Source organism: Triticum urartu, chromosome 4A, assembly GCF_056163025.1.
Source record: "Triticum urartu cultivar PI428250 chromosome 4A, HENAU_Tu73, whole genome shotgun sequence".
Classification (NCBI taxonomy): Eukaryota; Viridiplantae; Streptophyta; class Magnoliopsida; order Poales; family Poaceae; genus Triticum; species Triticum urartu.
Window position 1 is genome coordinate 469016499 of NC_141876.1, and position 20045 is coordinate 469036543.

The following is a 20045-nucleotide window of genomic DNA, read 5'->3' on the forward strand; positions in this document are numbered from 1 at the left end:
GTGTTGCTGCCGGGCGGCTTATCGCTGTAGCCTTACCTCGTCTTATCTCCTTAATGAGGTGCCTCCTTCGAGGGAGTGAACTAGACGGCTATTGGGAGTCGGCCATACCCTAGGCTGACTGGGGGAGGCCTGGCTGCCTTTAGGCGTCTCCCTGACTGAGGGGGCCCGCCACCCATGGGTCGTACTGACAGCTCGCCGTGGGTGACGTCATGGCCAGCATGGCAACAGTGCCGCGCCGGACGGGTGATGGACGCCCCGTACGGTGTACTGTGGTCATGCGCGTCCCAGGATTCGGGGATGACAGGCTTCACTGTAGCCACGCCCCATCTGATCGCTGTTATGTTGGCGCAGACCCTGAGGGCACGATCTTGGCCGCCTGCTGGGGGGCCGGCTTCTTGGAGTCGGCCTTCTCGTGGCCGGCTTCTTGGAGCCGGCCCTCTCATGGTTTTCTTCACGAGGATTTTAGGGCTGGGCCGCCTTCGTGCAGCCGGCCTGAGAGGTAGCCAGCTGGGGGAAGGCGGCCCCCATGTCTTGGATGCTTGAAGGCTCGATCGACCTATAATTTTTCTAAAGAGCAAGGGGGAGCTGGCTAGGCTACCCGTGGTCATTTACTCCGACAGTAGTCCCCGAAGCTGGTTGGGCTCCGAGGCAGAAAAAAGACGAGAAGCTCAATCAGCTTCCTATCTTGAGGATCCGGAAACCAGGAGCCGGCTTTGATTAGGTGCGCCGGCTTTTGGAGGTTTCGAAGCTTGAAGGCGGGAACCAGGCGGCGCGCGAGTCAGGCTGCGAACTGACCACTCGTCGCCTGTGTGCCATTACCGGGCCTTGACCCACGCACGGATCTTCTGCGGCCCGGATGGACCACGCACCTCCCAGCGGCGGTTACCGCACGCCGTGAAGGCACACTAATCGCGGGGCATGGGGGAGTGGGCGCAGTTAACCCCACGTCCCCCACGCTCTGCCTCCTCGGCTTCGCCGCATGAGGCTATAAGTAGGGGGAGAGGAGGGGAGCGGCAGACGCTCGCATGCTCGCCCTCGCTCCGCCCCTTCCTTCTTCTTCTTCCTCCTCTCCGTCGCCACAGCTACCCGCCACCACTCGGCTTTCCCTCCTCTCCGTCGCCGCAGCTACCCGCCGCCATGTGGGGGAGTGGGTGAAGTTAATCCCACACCCCCCACGCCCTGCCTCCTCGGCTTCACCGCACGAGGCTATAAGTAGGGGGAGAGGAGGGGAGTGGCAGACGCTCGCACGCTCGCCGTCACTCCGCCCCTTCCTTCTTCTTCTTCCTCCTCTCCGTCGGAGGAGGCTGGCCGCGGCCAGCCGGTGATGGAGAGGGAGGCGGTACCGTCACCGCCGACTGGAACGGGCCAAGGAGGCCGGCCCGATGCGCCACTCGTGCAGCTGGCTGGAGGCGAGCCGACTGTGGGGGCGGATCTTGTGGTCTCATCGCCATCGCGTCGACGCACGGGGAAGGCGACTTCGGCGCCGGAGCCGCAAAAAACTGTGGGCGCCAGCTCGTCGGCCCAGGACCTGGAAGCGGCTAGCGATAGCTCGTCCGGGTGGACAAGGGGCGGTGGGACGGCCGTGCTGAACATGGCGGCGCAGGACGTCCGGAACCGGCTTCAGACCCAAGCTGCTGCGCTGAAGCAGTACACTCAAGAGTTTCTCTCGACGCGAACGGTTATTCGGGTGAGTCCTCCTTCTCTTCGTCGATTGCTCCTGTTTTCTTCCGTGGGGACGCATCAGCGCACCCACTGGGTGTAGTCCCCGAGTTCCGAGTCGGCTGCTGAGCAGGCGGCTTGGAACTTCTTGGTAGACTTCGATTGCCGTCTTGTTCTTACTCGCATCTCTTATCTTATCTGCAGGAGTATCATAACCTCCGCGCAGCTGCTTTCAACTCACAGGCCCAGGAGTTGAATCAGAAAGCCACTGATCTGATCGAGAGCTGGAGTAAGTGCTTCATCTTTTATCTCAAGTGGGGGCGCGTCAGCGCACCCACTGGGTGTAGTCCCCGAGATTTGGGCCGACTTCTGAGCAGTCAGGTCGGATCTTTTCCTGATGACTTCTTTCTTCATATCTGCAGGGGCCAATGCAGACTTGAGGGACCAGCTAAGCGGAGCCCAGTCCGCCCTTTGCGCCAAGGAGGCCGAGTGCGCCGCCCAGGCTCAAGAGCGCGATCGCCTGGCCAAGAAACTGGCCGTCCAGGAGGAGAGCCACAAGGAGGCCCTGACGGCGGCACAGGACAGCGAGGCTTCCCTCAAAGCCGAATATGAAACCGAGGCGGCGAACTGGGCCGAGGCAAGGCTACAGCTGGGTGGAAGATTTAATCGACAGTAGGCCACCTTCTTCTTCGTTTCTTTGCCTACCTCCTGCCATCTGGTTCGTCTTTTGATTTTGTGCTACAGCTTTCTTCTTTGTGCAGATTACTTTCCCGGTTACTCTGTTGCCGCTACCCAAGCAATCGAGGCCTACAGCGACGCGCAACGGCAGGCAGGGGCCGAGATCGCACCGGGTGCCGGCCGGTCACTTGAGGAGCAGCTTCTGGCGCTTCAAGCCCGCATGCAGCCAGCCCACCGCATGCTCCGCCATCTTCAGCGCGCCAGGACACAAGTTCTGGCCGCCCTCTGGCCCGGCAAGGTGGTTCCCCGCACCCCAAGTCGGACTGCCGACTGGCTGGAGGTCGCAGTCGGCCGCTTCGAGGCTTGGAAGGCGTCAGCGGCCCGGTCCAGCACTGGGCGGGCGCTGGAATTTGTCCGAGCTTGGTATCCTGGGCTAAACTCGGACCAGTTGAGCACCTCGCGGCAAGAGGCCGACGAGGAGCTGGAGGCGGTGCGGCCGTCTATCGTCCAGCGCGCCTCGGCGATCGCCTAGTACACCGACACCAGCGTCTTTGCCCCGGAGGTGGATAATGCCGGCGTCGCTCAGCTTGAGGAGTGGTTCGGGCTGAACCCGGTAGAAGGTGAGGACTCGGCGGAGGAGATTGCTTCCAGTGATGGGGGCGAAGAAGAGGAGGGAGAGGATGGTTAAGACGTTGTGCCAGACAGTGAAGCAACCAACCCGCCTCAGCCTGATCGTGCCTCCAGCAATGAGGCGTGTGCAAGCGCGCCGCCTGCAAGAGGTGATGATCATGCCGAGATTCGCCAGCCGATCACTCCTCCAGCCGGCACTGCCATCTCCACCAGCCTACCCAACTCGCGCGTCGTTCCCTTGGCCTGATCCGCCGTCCTTGCTTTCCTGCTTGTTACTCTTTTGAACAACTTTTATTAAATTTGCGCAGTTCCACCCACTGGGGGTGTATTCAAACTATGCTGAATGCTGGCCTTTTGAAGGTCTTTTGTGTAAATATAATTATGCATGTGTTTGGCTTCCGTTCATGTTTGCTTTTCATCCTTTTGGCTTTTTCCTTTGCCGCCTTCCCTTGGCCACCGCCTTCCCAGCCGGACAGCTGCTCTGCAGTATGGGGCTGGAGAAGGACTTGGTCGTTTTGGGAAGACAAGTACTCGAGCTTTCTTAGATTGTAGCAAGGTGAATGGGAAGCCGGCCAGCCGGCTTCTCTGGTAGCCGGTTGGAGGGGCGGGAGGCCGGCTCGCGTTATATAAGTTCGTTAGTCCTTAGCCGTTTTTTGTGTGGGCTTCCTTTCCCGCCCTTGGCTCTTGCCAGTTGGACAGTCGATTCTTGGAGCTGTAACTTTTGACAAGAGGGGGCTTGGGTGCCGACACACTACTTGTCTGACTGCAGGCAGAACTTTAGATATAACTCGAGGCGGCGAGTCCCCGGGCCGACTGGTCGAACCCAGTGCTGGACGAAAAAGCAAATGTAGTAACATAATCACAGGTATGATACTCATCATTCATAGATAAAAGAGGGTAGTCCCCGAGTGCTCCTCGGGGGACCCTTTGTCTCGTACTTAGTACAAAAGGTAGCATGGTACATACTGCTTTTTAACTATAAAATCTTCGGAGGAGATTGGCGTTCCATGGTCGTTCCGACTCCTTGCCGGAATCATCTCTCTTGCGTGCCTTCGGCTTCTGCGCATCGATTAGGTAGTAGGAGTTGTTGCCTAAAGCTCTGCCGATGACGAAGGGGCCCTCCCAAGGGGCCGAGAGCTTGTGCTGGCCGGTTGTTCGCTGGATCAGCCGAAGCACAAGATCGCCCTCTTGGAACGATCTTGGCTTGACCTTCCGGCTGTGGTAGCGGCGCAGACCCTCTGATAGATGCGGACCGGCTGAGGGCTAACAGCCGGCCTTCTTCCAGCAGGTCGACACCGTCTTCTCGTGCTTCCCTGGCCTCCGCCTCTGTGTACATGGTGACCCGAGGTGAGTCGAACTCGATGTCAGTTGGGATGAAAGCCTCGGCACCATATACAAGGAAGAAAGGGGTGAAGCCGGTTGACTTGTTTGGGGTAGTGTGCAAACTCCATAGGACGACCGATAGCTCGTCGAGCCAACAGCCGGCCGAACGCTCCAGTGGTACGACCAGTCGGGGCTTGATGCCGGAGAGGACGAGGCCGTTTGCTCGCTCGACCTGGCCGTTTGACTGCCGGTGGGCAATGGACGCTAGGTCCAGCCGGATGCCTTATGTTGCGCAGAAACGTGCCAGTGCTCCCTTTGCAAAATTTGTGCCATTGTCGGTGATGATGCTGTGCGATACGCCATACCAGGTTGTGATATCTGCGATGAACGTCACGGCAGTCGGCCCATTCAGCTTCTTGATCGGCTTTGCTTCAATCCACTTGGTAAATTTGTCCACAGCGACGAGCAGATGTGTCATGCCGCCGCGTGCCGTCTTGAATGGGCCCACCGTGTCCAGCCCCCAGACGGCAAAAGGCCAGGTGAGGGGGATGGTCTTGAGTGCAGAAGTCGGCAGGTGTTACTTGGAACTGAAAACTTGGCACCCTTTGCAGTGTTTGACTTGTTCCTTGGCGTCATCCAAAGCAGTCGGCCAGAAGAATCCATGGCGGAAAGCTTTGGCGACGAGTGATCTTGAGGCCGCGTGGTGGACGCCTTCACCTTGGTGGATGTCCTTGAGGATTGCTATGCCCTTCTCTGGCTCGACGCAGCGCTGGAAGACTCCAGTGACGGCGCGCCTAAAAAGCTCTCGGTTTACTATTGTGTATGCTCTGGCTCGGCGTTGGACTTGTCTTGCCGAGATCTCGTCATTTGGCTACTCTCTATTTACTAAGAAGTTGAGGATGGGATGGTCCCATGATGGAGCTGTGACTTCTTCTACTATCAAAACTTCTACTGTGACTAGGGCGGGTGGGCTGGGTGGTGAAGAGTTGGAGTCGGCCACCGCCTGTTGTGTCGATGCAGTCCCCGGGCCGGCTGCAGTAGCCCCCGGGCCGAGTTCCGAAGTTCCCGGGACGGGTGCGACTATGGAAGTCCCCGGGCCGCCTGTCGAAGTCCCCGAGCCGCCTGCTTGGTTCCCCAAGTCGGATCCGACTGCGTCGGGGTCAGGCGGCATGAAGATGGAATCAGATTCTGGAGACGGCTTTATAGACGGCTTGAGGAGGCGGTGGAGAGAAATGCCGGCTGGTATAGCTTGCCGGGTGGAGCCTATTCATGCCAGGGCATCTGCTCACACGTTGTCGGCCCGTGGTACATGAAGGAACTCGCATCCTTCAAAATATCCACTGATTTGCTGAACGAGGAAGCGGTAGCTCGCCATGTTCGCGTCCTTGGCATCCCAGTCGCCAGATGACTGCTGGACCACCAAATCCGAGTCGCCATAGCACAGGATCCGGCGGATGCCGAGCCCTTTGGCTAGCCGGAGTCCGTGTATGAGCGCCTCGTACTCGGCCACATTGTTGGAGGCGGCAAAATGAATTTGCAATGTGTACTTGAGCTTGTCGCCCTTGGGAGAGGTGAGGATGATGCCGGCTCCCAAGCCGGTGTGCATCTTGGACCCATCGAAGTGCATCCGCCAATGAGTGGAGTCGGGGGCCGGTGGCAGGTATTGGGTTTCAGCACAGTCGACGAGCAAGTCGGCCAGTGCTTGCGACTTGATGGCGGTGCGAGGTTGGTAGAAGATCGTATAGGGAGCTAGCTCAATGGCCCATTTTGCCACCCGTCCGGATGCATCCCGGCTAAGACAGGCAATGTAAAGGAGAAATGTAAAGGAGCATGGGCTTCCTCGTCAATGTAAAGGAGCATGGGCTCTTTCTCAGTCGGTGCCGCCAAGACAGGCGGCGTGGTCAGCATCTTCTTTAGCTCGTGGAAAGCTTGGTCTGCTTGGTCATTCCACTCGAAGTGAGTGGACTTCTTCATGAGTCAGTAGAGGGGGAGAGCTTTCTCTCCGAGCCGGCTGATGAAGCGGTTTAGGGAAGTCAGGCATCCGGTGAACTTCTGGACGTCTCGTAGCTTGGTGAGAATCTTCATTCTCTCTATGGCCTTGATCTTCATCGGGTTGCATTTGATGCCGCGTTCGGAGACCAGGAAGCCTAGAAGCTGGCCGGGTGGTACTCCGAACACGCATTTCTCGGGGTTGAGCTTGATCTGAAACCGATGCAAGTTTTCAAATGTCTCTCTGAGGTCTTCCAGCAAGGTGTCGCGCTTCTCCGTCTTCACCACAATATCGTCTACATAGACGTGGGTATTTCTGCCGAGCTGCTTGAGGAGGCATTTCTGCATGCAACGCTGAAAAGTGGCACCGGCATTTCTCAAGCCGAATGTCATAGTCAGGTAGCATAAAGCTCCGAATGGTGTGATGAAGGCAGTCTTCAGGCGGTCAACTGGATCCAACATTATCTGGTGGTAGCCTGAGTAAGCATCCAAGAAGCTCAACAGCTCGCATCTGGCTGTGGAGTCTATTACTTGATCAATCCTTGGCAAGGGGAAGGGATCTTTGGGGCAGGCCTTGTTGAGGCTAGTGTAGTCTATACACATGCGCCCCTTGTTATTTTTCTTCAGCACGAGGACCGGGTTGGCGAGCCACTCTGGAAAGAAAACTTCCATAATGAAGCCGGCTGTCAGAAGCCGGGCTATCTCTTCTCCTACAATCCTTTTCTTCTCTTCCGATAGTCGGCAGAGGGGCTGTTTGACTGGTTTTGCACCTTCTCGGACGTGTAGCTTGTGCTCGGCGAATTCCTTCGGAACACCCGGCATGCCCTTGGGGGATCATGCGAAGATGTCCTGATTCTCACGGAGGAAATCGACGAGCTCGCCTTCCTATTTGTTGTCCAGGTTTGCCCCGATGGTGGCAAACCTTTCTGGGTGCTCCGGGTCCAGAGGTATCTTCTTTGTTTCTTTGGCCGGCTGGAAAGAACCTTGGGCATCACACTCCTTGGGGTCGGGGGACAGGGCCAGCTGCTTGCCGGCCATGGCCATGACTCGATCCAGTATCTTCTTCTCTTTGACAATCACGGGGGACTCGGCCAGCCGACTACTAGCTGTCGCACACTCGGAGGATTTCTTGTAGTCTCCGGCTATGGTGATGATGCCCTTGGAACTCGGTATCTTCATCTTGAGGTAGGCATAGTGAGGTACAACCATGAACTTGGCCAGAGCAGGTCGGCCAGGCAACGCGTGGTAAGGGCTCTCCAGTTCCACTACCTCAAACCACACTGCCTCTCGGCGGAAATGATCCTTGTCCCCGAAGAGGACATCTATCTTGATCTTGCCGATTGGGGAACAGGACAGGCCGGGTATGATGCCGTGGAACACAGTCCGACTAGGCATGAGCTGCCTCGTCTTGATGCTCAGCTTCTCCATGGTGTCATGGTACAGTATGTTGATGCTGCTCCCGCCATCTATCAACATGCGGGAGAAATGGGAAGCTCGCCTTTCTATTGCGAGGGTGGCGTCCAAAACCAATGCGTAAGAGCTGGGAGACGGCATCACCTCTGGGTGATCAGTCCGGCTCCAGCTGATAGGCCTTTCTGACCAGTGCATGAACTCGGGATTATTGGAGGCAACTGCGTTGACTTCTTGATGCTATCGGCATATGCTATGCCGGTCTTCTGGTTGGCTTGTAAAGACGACGTAGACGGCCTGCTCATCGGGGAACTCGTCTTGAACAGCCCCGACTGCTGGTCGAGCGGCCGGCTACGGAGGGGCCGGAGGCGGCGCTACCCCCTCGCCCTTGGATATCCGCATGAGCCAGTGGTATTTCCGGGTCGTGTGGTTTGAAGGCTTCGCGCCTGTAACGCCCTCGATGCGGCTATATCTCCTACGTGTCGAAGCACGACTTAGAGGTATAACCGCATTGAAAGCAATGTCGCAAGTGAGGTGATCTTCACACAACCCATGTAATACATAAGGGAAAGAGAAACATAGTTGGCTTACAATCGCCACTTCACACAAATACATGAATAAAGCATTACATCAACCAGATACAAACAAGGTCCGACTACGAAACCAAAAATAAAAGAAGACTACCCCAAATGCTACAAAGATCCCCGATCGACCCCAACTAGGCTCCACTACTGATCAACTAGAACGAAACAACACAAAGGACAAGATCTTCATCGAGCTCCTCCTAGAGCTTGGTTGCATCATCTGCACGATATCATCGGCACCTGCAAGCTGGTTTTGGAAGTATCTGTGAGTCATGAGGACTCAACAATCTCACACCCTCGCGATCAAGACTATTTAAGCTTATAGGAAGGGTAAAAGGTATGAGGTGGAGTTGCACCAAGCGACTAGCATATATGGTGGCTAACCTATTCGCAAAAGAGAGCGAGAAGAGAAGGCAAAGCACGATCGAGAAACTATGATCAAGAAGTGATCCTAGAACAACCCACGTCAAGCATAACTCCAACACTGTGTTCACTTCCCGGACTCCGCCGGAAAGAGACCATCACGGTTACACACGCGGTTGATTTATTTTAATTAAGGTCAACTTCAGGTTTTCTAAAACCGGACATTAACAAATTCCCATCTGCCCAACACCGCGGGCACGGCTTTCGAAAGTTCAAATCCTTGCAGGGGTGTCCCAACTTAGCCCATCACAAGCTCTCACGGTCAACGAAGGATATTCCTTCTCCCAAGACATTCCGATCAGACTCGGCATCCAGGTTACAAGACATCTCGACAATGGTAAAATAAGTCAAGCAACACCGCCCGAATGTGCCGACAAATCCCGATAGGAGCTGCACATATCTCGTTCTCAGGGCACACTCAGATTGTCCAAACTTCCGGTAGGCCAGCCCAGAGTTGCCCTGGGTGGCCACCGGCGGCTGACAGTTTGGACCAACACTCAGAGGAGCACTGGCCCGGGGGGGGGGGGGTTAAAATAATGATGACCCTTGAGTCTGCAGAACCCAAGGGAGAGAAAAGGCTAGGTGGCGAATGGTAAAACCAAGGTTGGGCATTGCTGGAGGAGTTTTATTCAAGGCGAACTATCAAGGGGTTCCCATTATTACCCAACCGCGTAAGGAACGCAAAATCCGGAAACATAACACCGATATGACGGAAACTAGGGCGGCAAGAGTGGAACAAAACACCAGGCATAAGGCCGAGCCTTCCACCCTTTACCAAGTATATAGATGCATTAATTAAATAAGAGATATTGTGATATCCCAACAAGTAAACATGTTCCAACAAGGAACAACATCTCCATGTTCCAACAAGGAACAAACTTCATCTTCACCTGCAACTAATAACGCTATAAGAGGGGCTGAGCCAAGCGGTAACATAGCCAAACAACGGTTTGCTAGGACAAGGTGGGTTAGAGCCTTGGTTCAACAATATGGGAGGCATGATAAGCAAGTGGTAGGAATCGCAGCATAGGCATAGCAAAAGAGCGAGCATCTAGCAAGAAAAGATAGAAGTGATTTCGAGGGTATGGTCATCTTGCCCGAAATCCCGCAAGGAAGAAGAACGATCCCATGAAGAAGACAAACGGACGTAGACGAACAAATCCTCACAAATGCAACGTTATCGGAACCAACCCGAAGAAGCAACACCGGAAAGGAGCAAACAACATAGTAAACAACCATCACATAAGCATGGCATGATGCACAAACAAGTATGATGCATGTCCGGTTTAATGAAGCATGGCATGGCAAAGTGCACAAGCAAAACTACAAGTTAAGTGGAGCTCAATATGCAACAAGTTGCATATTGACGAAACACCACGGGACTTATTTAGTTCTCTCTCATTTAGGTACCCAACAATATTAAATGTTGTTAAACATGGCAAGAGGTGAGGCATAACAAAACTATACCATCTAAACAATTTAAATAGGGACGGATATAACAAACAACAAACCCGGTAAATCCCCATATGCATTAGTAATTTATTGCAACAACAATTTAAACATTTTAATTGTTGTTATCATGATGCGGATGACATGAACAAGTTTATGCAATTTTTATTAAAAGTTGACAAGAGCATTATGAAGCATTTGCCACCATGGTGGAAAAGAAAGGGGTGCAACGGCAACGATAACGAAAACGGTGCCTCGGCAATGTTCTGGTTCCGGTAACTCGATTGAGATACCGATGCAAAGGAGAAGTGTGCGGATGCGTGCAAAAGATGGTGGGGCGCTCCCGGATTCCGGGTGTCCCACGAGTTGGCGGCAAGGAAATGAGTGAAAAAGGACACGTGCAGACACGAGCATCTCAAACATCGCAAGCATTCATTCACGGACGTCGTCTCGAGGTTATACCTTCGAAGCGTACAAGCGGGACAATTCAAGTTCGTAGCGGAAGTAGGCGTTCTCGCGACGGTAGAGGAAGTAGTGGTACACGTCTCGGAGAAGGCCTTGACGGATTCGATGTTTCCGAGGGGACGGTAGGGGAACTTGGCATTAGTGCTACACGGGTCTTCGGTGACGGTCGATGTACATGGCAAATGTAGAGGTATTATGCTTCGGTCGTCGTGGTACTTGGCGATAGTAGTGGTACAAGGGTTGTAGCCGGCCTTGGCGGTTCATCATGTAGTCATAAACGTTTCGTAGATGTTCATGTCGTCGTAGCCGTTCGGATCTTGGAGCGATGGTAGTCGTTCACTTGATGGTCTTGAAGGATTCGAAGGAGTACTTGGCGGTCTGTTGTGGTACTTGGCGTTGTTCCCTGTTCAGTGGTCGTTGGACTTGGCGTCAAAAGCAACGACAATTGGAGGTGCATGATGATAGCGGTGCGTCGTGGTCCGGCACGAGTGCAGGAGGTCGGGCCGGATGATGCAGATGGGCCTCGCTGGGGAGGTCCATGGCAGAGGTGAGCGCTGGTGGTGGATCGACCCTCTGCCTGCTTGAAGCAGGAACACAGCGGCGCAGCAGTAGCTAGCGAGGCGTGAGCGAGGTCTAGCGCGGCGCCGGAGACGGGGAACGGGTGCAGGAAGATGGACCCAGCCAGTCTTGAAGGAGATCGAGGCGCAGGATGCAGCTCGATGCAAAGGAGGCGGCATCGGGCGACCCACGGCCCTGGCGGCTCGATGTAGGGGCGCGGGGGCGCTCGAGGCAGGGCCGGAACCTGCGGGTAGCGACGTGAGAGGAACCGGGCGGAGGAGACCCGAGGCGGCGGGACGCTCCAGTTGGGTAGGCAGGACGGCGGCGGCGGCCATGGGAGGTGGAGCTTGCGGCAGGAGGGAGCAAGATGGGGCTGCAGCGGCGCGAGAACAGGGTTGCCGAGGACGGGGTCTGGTGTTGACCGGAGCAGGGGAAGAAGATGGAGGAGCGGCGCTGCTATCTCTTCCTCTCTAGCGGCGCATCGAGGAATGAGGGATTGAGCACGGGGCATGCGCTGGAGGGAGATCGAGAGGGAGGTCGATGAGAGGGCTGCGAGCGCTTGCGTGGTTGGTGGCGGCGGAAAGGGAACGAGGAGGAGCCGATGGGATCTAGGCCTTACCTGCGGCTAGGGTTAGCAAAGAGTGGGCCTTGGAGGCCCAGTGTGGAGGGCGCCGGCTGGGCCTTAGAAGGTCACGGATGGCTGCTGAGAGGCCCAGCTAGGCTCTCTCCCTCTCTCTCATCTTATTTTCTTTACCAGAAAACAAGAGAAGAAAAAGAAAGAAAGAGGGGGGGGGGGGTTAGGTAACGAAGTTGGAATCGCGGATAAATTTCCCGGACTCACAAAAATGAGTTTGACCCAATAAAAATAGAAACGACAAGATTGAAAGATATAAATTCAAACTCATTTGAATTTAATTCAAATGGGTTTGAACTGGGACTTGGTAAAAGGAAGGTCCAAAAATGTTCGGATTTTTGGAGGAGCCTCGGTAAAAGGGAAAAGAAATATTGGGCAAGGTTTGGAGATCAACTCGAAGCAGAGAAGGCATGGGGTTATATTTGCAAGTGTGTTCCGGTGAATTCCAACAAATGGAATATTTAATATAGCTCCCTACTATCGAGAGGGTATGTTATAAAGAGAAGTCACCAGGTGAATTCCCTCGGTTTAAATGGATCAAAGGTCCATGCCATTTATTTAGTTGAGTTAAGAAAAGAAATGACATGATGGCATGATGACATGATGCAATGCACATGATGCAATGATGAATGCAAAGAACCAAACAAAACACACGATGAAACCCGGAAACCCTGGAAGGCATCTGAAGCTCCGGTCTTGGGGCGTCACAACACTCCACCACTAGGAGAGGATCTCGTCCCGAGATCTAGGATGGCACCGGAGGGAAAACAGAAGAGAAAAGAGAAGAGGTAAAACTAAGTTGCTTCTTTGACAAACGAGCAAAACCAAAGAACCTTGATAGGTTACGCCATTTTGAGAAAAGAATACAACAAATATGAACGGAGTTGAAAACACTCCGGTAGAAAAGAGGAACAAGGAAGAACAACTTCAGGCAGCACTCTGATTGAAAAGAAAAAGGAGTTGAATAAGAACTTGGTAAGATGAGGAGATACTTGACGAAATCACAACATACTGCCTCCGGAACTATTGAATGAATGGAACAAGGGGTAAGAAAGATCTTAGAAAGCACTCCGGTTGAAAAGAGATGCAAGGCTTGATAAGGCGAAAAGAACTTGACCAGAGGACACAACGCTCCGGTTAAATGGATAAGCAAAGGAAAGAAAATGATCTTGACAAAACAAGAAGATGGGTTGAAGAGAGCAATATCACGAAGCCTCCGGAAGAAATGAGAGGATGGAATGGAATGAACGGAGGAGAAAACAAGATCTTGGTAGAACGCGCTTACAACAAATGCTAGAACGGAGTTGTTGGAAAACCAACAATGGAAAGAATAATCTTGATATGGTCTTATGGAAAAAGAATTGGATTGATATGAACAAGGAGACGAGAAAATATTTCACCGGGAGGGTAAAAGAAGAACTTGGGTCATTTATAAGCACCATAGATAGCAACAATCCTTAGGGAAGGCTTTAGGTGAAACATGACACAAGATAGCTCCAACTAGTTGGTTGGTGGATTTAAAATACCTCATTCTTAATAACATGTGAATCATGAAACATGAACTCAAATTATCAAGAATGACATAATATCACCTCCAATGATAAGGTAGAAAGAATTGTACTCCGGATTGCAAGATGAAGAATGCTTGAGCTCCTCTGAAAAGAATGTTGATGAACCCTTCGAGAAGGAATTAAATCTTTGATGAACCATCATGTTGAGCCTCCATGAAGACCTCCGGAAAACAAAAGGAAGATCAAACGGAAGGAAAGAGAAGTTGAAAACACAAGGTGAAACCTTGCGATGATTTAGATGAATCTTCGTGGTGGCATACTTGAAAGAGCTTGGAACTCCGGGAAAAGAAAGGAATAAAGCATCTCAAGCCGAGAATGTGATATGATGAACCACTCCGAAAAGAAGAAATTAGAATGCTTGGATGAAACAAGAATAAGAATTATGTTATGCATATCCTTCACCAATTTAGATTGATGACAAGCAATGGATTTGTCATACTACTTATTCTCGTAGAAAGGATTAAGATAGATATGGAGCAAACTTGAGAAGGTGTTGAACGAACCACCGGAAGGGTTGAAACAACGAATAAATTGATATGGTGACGAAGGAAGAGAACTCTTGAACGGACCACCGTAAGAATTGAAAATGATCGAAGTAGGGGTGAATCACCGGTAAAAATTAGCAAATGAATGAAGGTTCTTGAGACAAACTAGATACGTGAGAACGAAGGGATCACGAACTGAATAAAGAATATTTGAATGATGCACAGGTAAAATTGGAGAATGACAACTGAAAACTGAGAATGAATACACCTGAATTGATGGACTCTGGATAATCAAACTGAGAAGACTCTTGAATTGCTCCGGATAGGTGAAAAGAATTCTCACAATCAAACAATTATGAGAGGATGGCCTCGAACTAGAACCACGAATCTCTGAGAGAACAGATAAGATTTTGAGGAAAACTCTTCTTCGGTCTTCAAAATTTGAGAATAACGATGAGAAACAACACCATGAATCGTTTAGACACTCCAGAAGAATCAAAACTAATAGGTTGAGCCAACGATGAAAAGAATTTGAGAGATCTTAGAGAAAGGCATTTGACTGATGATAACTCATTCTTACGTCAAAATTGAAAAAAAAGAATTTGAGAGTAACTCTGGGAAAATAAGAAGAGCCAGGTAAGATTCTGGCAAAGACCTATGGGTTAGGGCCCACTGAAAAGATACACCATTGAACTATTTAAAAGAGAAAACACCGGTTGAATTAAATGGTTAGAATGAGATAACATCCTCGAAATATGTTTGAACGGAACTTGAATGGAAAGACGAGCCTTCCGAATGAATAGCGAGAAGTGAATTATTATGAGGTGCACCGGCAAGAGAAGGTGTTTGAAATAAGGAAAAGAATATGATCAAACACCGAAGGCTTGAGTTGAATCCACCGGAGAAGGTAAAAGAACAAGGAATGATAAACTTGAAGCTCCATAAGAATCTTCATGAAAACCACCGGATAATAACATTGACGGAAAAGGAATGGAGAGGCTGCACAACAATAAAATGATACTTGAATAAGAAATCTGAGTCCTTCGAGAAAAGGGTGGGTGGGTGGGAAAACAAAGGCAAATTTGGGGTGGATGAGATGACCACCGTTGAAAAGAACTGATAATTGATCTTGCGGATGTTGAAAACGCTGGGATTCACATGAAGAGAAACACGCCGGTTGAAAGGAGTGATATGACGCACTCGATTATCATGAAGGATTAGTATTCACATAGAAATGTGAGAGCACCACTTAGGAAAGGTATGGAATCAACATTTGACTTCGAAGCAACTCGAATACCACAACTCAAAACAAAAACAAAGGGTTGACTTGCAGAATAAGCCGGAACAAACATATGATAGAGATTTCGTCCGAAGTTTTCGTGGTGGGGCCTACACGGGCTCGATCATACAGCACCATCATGTACAAGGCAGTGCACATGACATACGAAGCGTCCCCGAGTCGGCATAGCCAAGGACTCTTTAAGACACAACGAGACCACTGTAAAACCAACCGTGGATAGACGGACCACTAGACGTCGAACCCCAATTTCATATCATACATCTGTCGGAAAAAATATCCTAAGAGCTACTTGAATTCCCACTTATAAACTCCCAAAACTTTTCCAGTTATGCAATCAGGTGTTGGGGATACAGGGGAAGCATAATATCTCACCCAAAACTAGCAAATCCTACATCCAGCTGTATCCATCCTTCAGCACATAACCAAGAAACCTTCGAAAATCATCTACCTCAACCTTCGAAAAGCATCCGTTATACGAGTTATGTCAATACTCCCGAACTCCCGCCCCAGTACTGGGTGGCGTCGAGGTTATCTCACCAACAACTGCATAAAACAGATTTTCAATGTCGGCGAAACTAAACTCAGGTATTCCAGAACTGCAACGATAAAATTGTGACGACAACACCTTGGAGCTCAACTCCCCGGGACACTGCCACAACCCCTAAATGACAAGAGGCACCAAGAACAATGTTCTCGTCACAAATCGATCGGAACGATTCCAAGATACCCGCGTGATCCTAATTTTTTTTAGTGAAATTTGAGAAGAGGAGAGTCAAAACTCTACGTCAAGATGCCTTACGAGGGCGATGAAGGGACTGGGGAGTAAACAGAATTCCTAAACTCTCCGATATATATAATTCCTAAATGACTCAAAACATTTTTCTAGACTCAAATACGCCAGCGATTCGATCAAGCAGGGGGCTCCTAAGGTCGGGGAAGGCTCTAATTACCAACTTGTAACGACCTCGATGCGGCTATATCTCCTACATGTCGAAGCACGACTTAGAGGTATAACCGCATTGAAAGCAATGTCGCAAGTGAGGTAATCTTCACACAACCCATGTAATACATAAGGGAAAGAGATACATAGTTGGCTTACAATCGCCACTTCACACAAATACATGAATAAAGCATTACATCAACCACATACAAACAAGGTCCGACTATGAAACCCAAAATAAAAGAAGACTACCCCAAATGCTACACAGATCCCCGATCGACCCCAACTGGGCTCCACTACTGATCAACTAGAACGAAACAACACAAAGGACAAGATCTTCATCGAGCTCCTCCTTGAGCTTGGTTGCATCATCTGCACGATATCATCGGCACCTGCAAGCTGGTTTTGGAAGTATCTGTGAGTCACGGGGACTCAGCAATCTCACACCCTCGCGATCAAGACTATTTAAGCTTATAGGAAGGGTAAAAGGTATGAGGTGGAGTTGCACCAAGCAACTAGCATATATGGTGGCTAACCTATTCGCAAAAGAGAGCGAGAAGAGAAGGCAAAGCACGATCGAGAAACTATGATCAAGAAGTGATCCTAGAACAACCTACGTCAAGCATAACTCCAACACCGTGTTCACTTCCTGGACTCCGCCGGAAAGAGACCATCACGGTTACACACGCCGTTGATGTATTTTAATTAAGGTCAACTTCAGGTTTTCTACAACCGGACATTAACAAATTCCCATCTGCCCATAACCGTGGGCACGGCTTTCGAAAGCTCAAATCCCTGCAGGGGTGTCCCAACTTAGCCCATCACAAGCTCTCACGGTCAATGAAGGATATTCCTTCTCCCAAGACATTCCGATCAGACTCGACATCCAGGTTACAAGACATCTCGACAATCGTAAAACAAGTCCAGTAACACTGCCCGAATGTGCCGACAAATCCCGATAGGAGCTGCACATATCTCGTTCTCAGGGAACACTCAGATTGTCCAAACTTCCAGTAGGCCAGCCCAGAGTTGCCCTGGGTGGCCACCGGCGGCTGACAGTTTGGACCAACACTCAGAGGAGCACTGGCCCGGGGGGGGGGGGGTTAAAATAATGATGACCCTTGAGTCTGCAGAACCCAAGGGAAAGAAAAGGCTAGGTGGCGAATGGTAAAACCAAGGTTGGGCATTGCTGGAGGACTTTTATTCAAGGCGAACTGTCAAGGGGTTCCCATTATTACCCAACCGCGTAAGGAACGCAAAATCCGGGAACATACCACCGATATGATGGAAACTAGGGCGGCAAGAGTGGAACAAAACACCAGGCATAAGGCCGAGCCTTCCACCCTTTACCAAGTATATAGATGCATTAATTAAATAAGAGATATTGTGATATCCCAACAAGTAAACATGTTCCAACAAGGAACAACATCTCCATGTTCCAACAAGGAACAAACTTCATCTTCACCTGCAACTAATAACCCTATAAGAGGGGCTGAGCAAAGCGGTAACATAGCCAAACAACGGTTTGCTAGGACAAGGTGGGTTAGAGCCTTGGTTCAACAATATGGGAGGCATGATAAGCAAGTGGTAGGAATCGCAGCATAGGCATAGCAAAAGAGCGAGCATATAGCAAGAAAAGATAGAAGTGAATTCGAGGGTATGGTCATCTTGCCTGAAATCCCGGAAGGAAGAAGAACGATCCCATGAAGAAGACAAACGGACGTAGACGAACAAATCCTCACAAACGCAACGTTATCGGAACCAACTCGAAGAAGCAACACCGGAAAGGAGCAAACAACATAGTAAACAACCATCACATAAGCATGGCATGATGCACAAACAAGTATGATGCATGTACGGTTTAATGAAGCATGGAATGGCAAAGTGCACAAGCAAAACTACAAGTTAAGTGGAGCTGAATATGCAACGAGTTGCATATTAACGAAACACCACGAGACTTATTTAGTTCTCTCTCGTTTAGGTACCCAACAATATTAAATGTTGTTAAACATGGCAAGAGGTGAGGCATAACAAAACTATACCATCTAAACAATTTAAATGGGGCCGGATATAACAAATAACAAACCCGGTAAATCCCCATATGCATTAGTAATTTATTGCAACAACAATTTAAACATTTTAATTGTTGTTATCATGATGTGGATGACATGAACAAGTTTATGCAATTTTTATTAAAAGTTGACAAGAGCATTATGAAGCATTTGTCACCGTGGTGGAAAGGAAAGGGGTGCAACGACAACAGTAACGAAAACGGTGCCACGGCAACGTTCCGGTTCCGGTAACTCGATTGAGATACCGATGCAAAGGAGAAGTGTGCAGATGCGTGCAAAAGTTGGTGGGGTGCTCCCGGATTCCGGGTGTCCCACGAGTTGGCGGCAAGGAAATGTGTGACAAAGGACACGGTGCAGACACGAGCATATGAAACATCGCAAGCATTCATTCAGGGACGTCGTCTCGAGGTTATACCTTCGAAGCGTACAAGCGGGACAGTTCAAGTTCGTAACGGAAGTAGGCGTTCTTGCGACGGTAGAGGAAGTAGTGGTACACGTCTCGGAGAAGGACTTGACGCATTCGATGTTTCCGAGGGGACGATAGGGGAACTTGGCGTTAGTGCTACACGGGTCTTCGGTGACGGTCGATGTACATGGCAAATGTAGAGGTACTATGCTTCGGTCGTCGTGGTACTTGGCGATAGTAGTGGTACAAGGGTTGTAGCCGGCCTTGGCGGTTCATCGTGTAGTCGTAAACGTTCCGTAGATGTTCATGTCGTCGTAGCCGTTCGGATCTTGGAGCGATGGTAGTCGTTCACTTGACGGTCTTGAAGGATTCAAAGGGGTACTTGGCGGTCTGTCGTGGTACTTGGCGTTGTTCCCTATTCAGTGGTCGTTGGACTTGGCGTCAAAAGCAACGACAATTGGAGGTGCATGATGACAACGGTGCGTCGTGGTCCGGCACGAGTGCAGGAGGCCGGGGCGGATGACGCAGATGGGCCTCGCTGGGGAGGTCCATGGCAGAGGCGAGCGCTGGTGGTGGATCGACCCTCTTCCTGCTTGAAGCAGGAACACGGCGGTGCAGCAGTAGCTAGCGAGGCGTGAGGGAGGTCTAGCGCGACGCCAGAGACGGGGAACGGGTGCAGGAAGATGGACCCGGCCAGTCTTGAAGGAGATCGAGGCGCAGGAGGCAGCTCGAAGCAAAGGAGGCGGCATCCGGCGACCCACAGCCCTGGCGGCTCGATGTAGGAGCGCAGGGGCGCTTGAGGCATGGTCAGAACCTGCGGGTGGTGACATGAGAGGAACCGGGCAGAGGAGACCCGAGGCGGCGGGGCGCTCCAGTGGGGTAGGCAGGACGGCGGCGGCAGCCATGGGAGGTGGAGCTCGCGGCAAGAGGGAGCAAGATGGGGCTGCAGCGGCGCGAGAACGGGGTTGCCGAGGACGGGGTCCGGTGTTGACCGGAGCAGGGGAAGAAGAGGGAGGAGCGGCGCTGCTATCTCTTCCTCTCTAGTGGCGCATCGAGGCATGAGGGATTGAGAACGGGGCATGCGCTGGATAGAGATCGAGAGGGAGGTCGAGGAGAGGGTTGCGAGCGCGTGCGTGGTTGGTGGCGGCGGAAAGGAAACGAGGAGGAGCCAATGGGATCGAGCAGAGGCCTTACCTGCGGCTAGGGTTAGCAAAGAGTGGGCCTTGGAGGCCCAGTGTGGAGGGCGCCGGCTGGGCCTTAGAAGGTCACGAATGGCTGCTGAGAGGCCCAGCTGGGCTCTCTCCCTCTCTCTCATCTTATTTTCTTTATCAAAAAACAAGAGAAGAAAAAGAATTAAAGAGGGGGGGTTAGGTAACGAAGTTGGACTCGTGGATAAATTTCCTGGACTCACAAAAATGAGTTTGACCCAATAAAAATAGAAACGACAAGATTGAAAGATATAAATTCAA

The 20045-nt window shown here is 51.3% G+C and overlaps 1 protein-coding gene across 1 annotated transcript; it reads left to right on the forward strand.

Moving 5' to 3' along the window:
- Positions 1–1324: 1324 nt before the first annotated feature.
- LOC147976195 (uncharacterized) lies at positions 1325–2869 on the forward strand. The gene is made up of 5 exons (XM_087520770.1): positions 1325–1687; positions 1864–1948; positions 2082–2312; positions 2421–2635; positions 2786–2869. Exons 1-5 carry the CDS (start codon positions 1325–1327, stop codon positions 2867–2869), a joined length of 978 nt encoding a protein of 325 aa, XP_087376896.1.
- The last annotated feature ends 17176 nt before the right edge of the window (positions 2870–20045 follow it).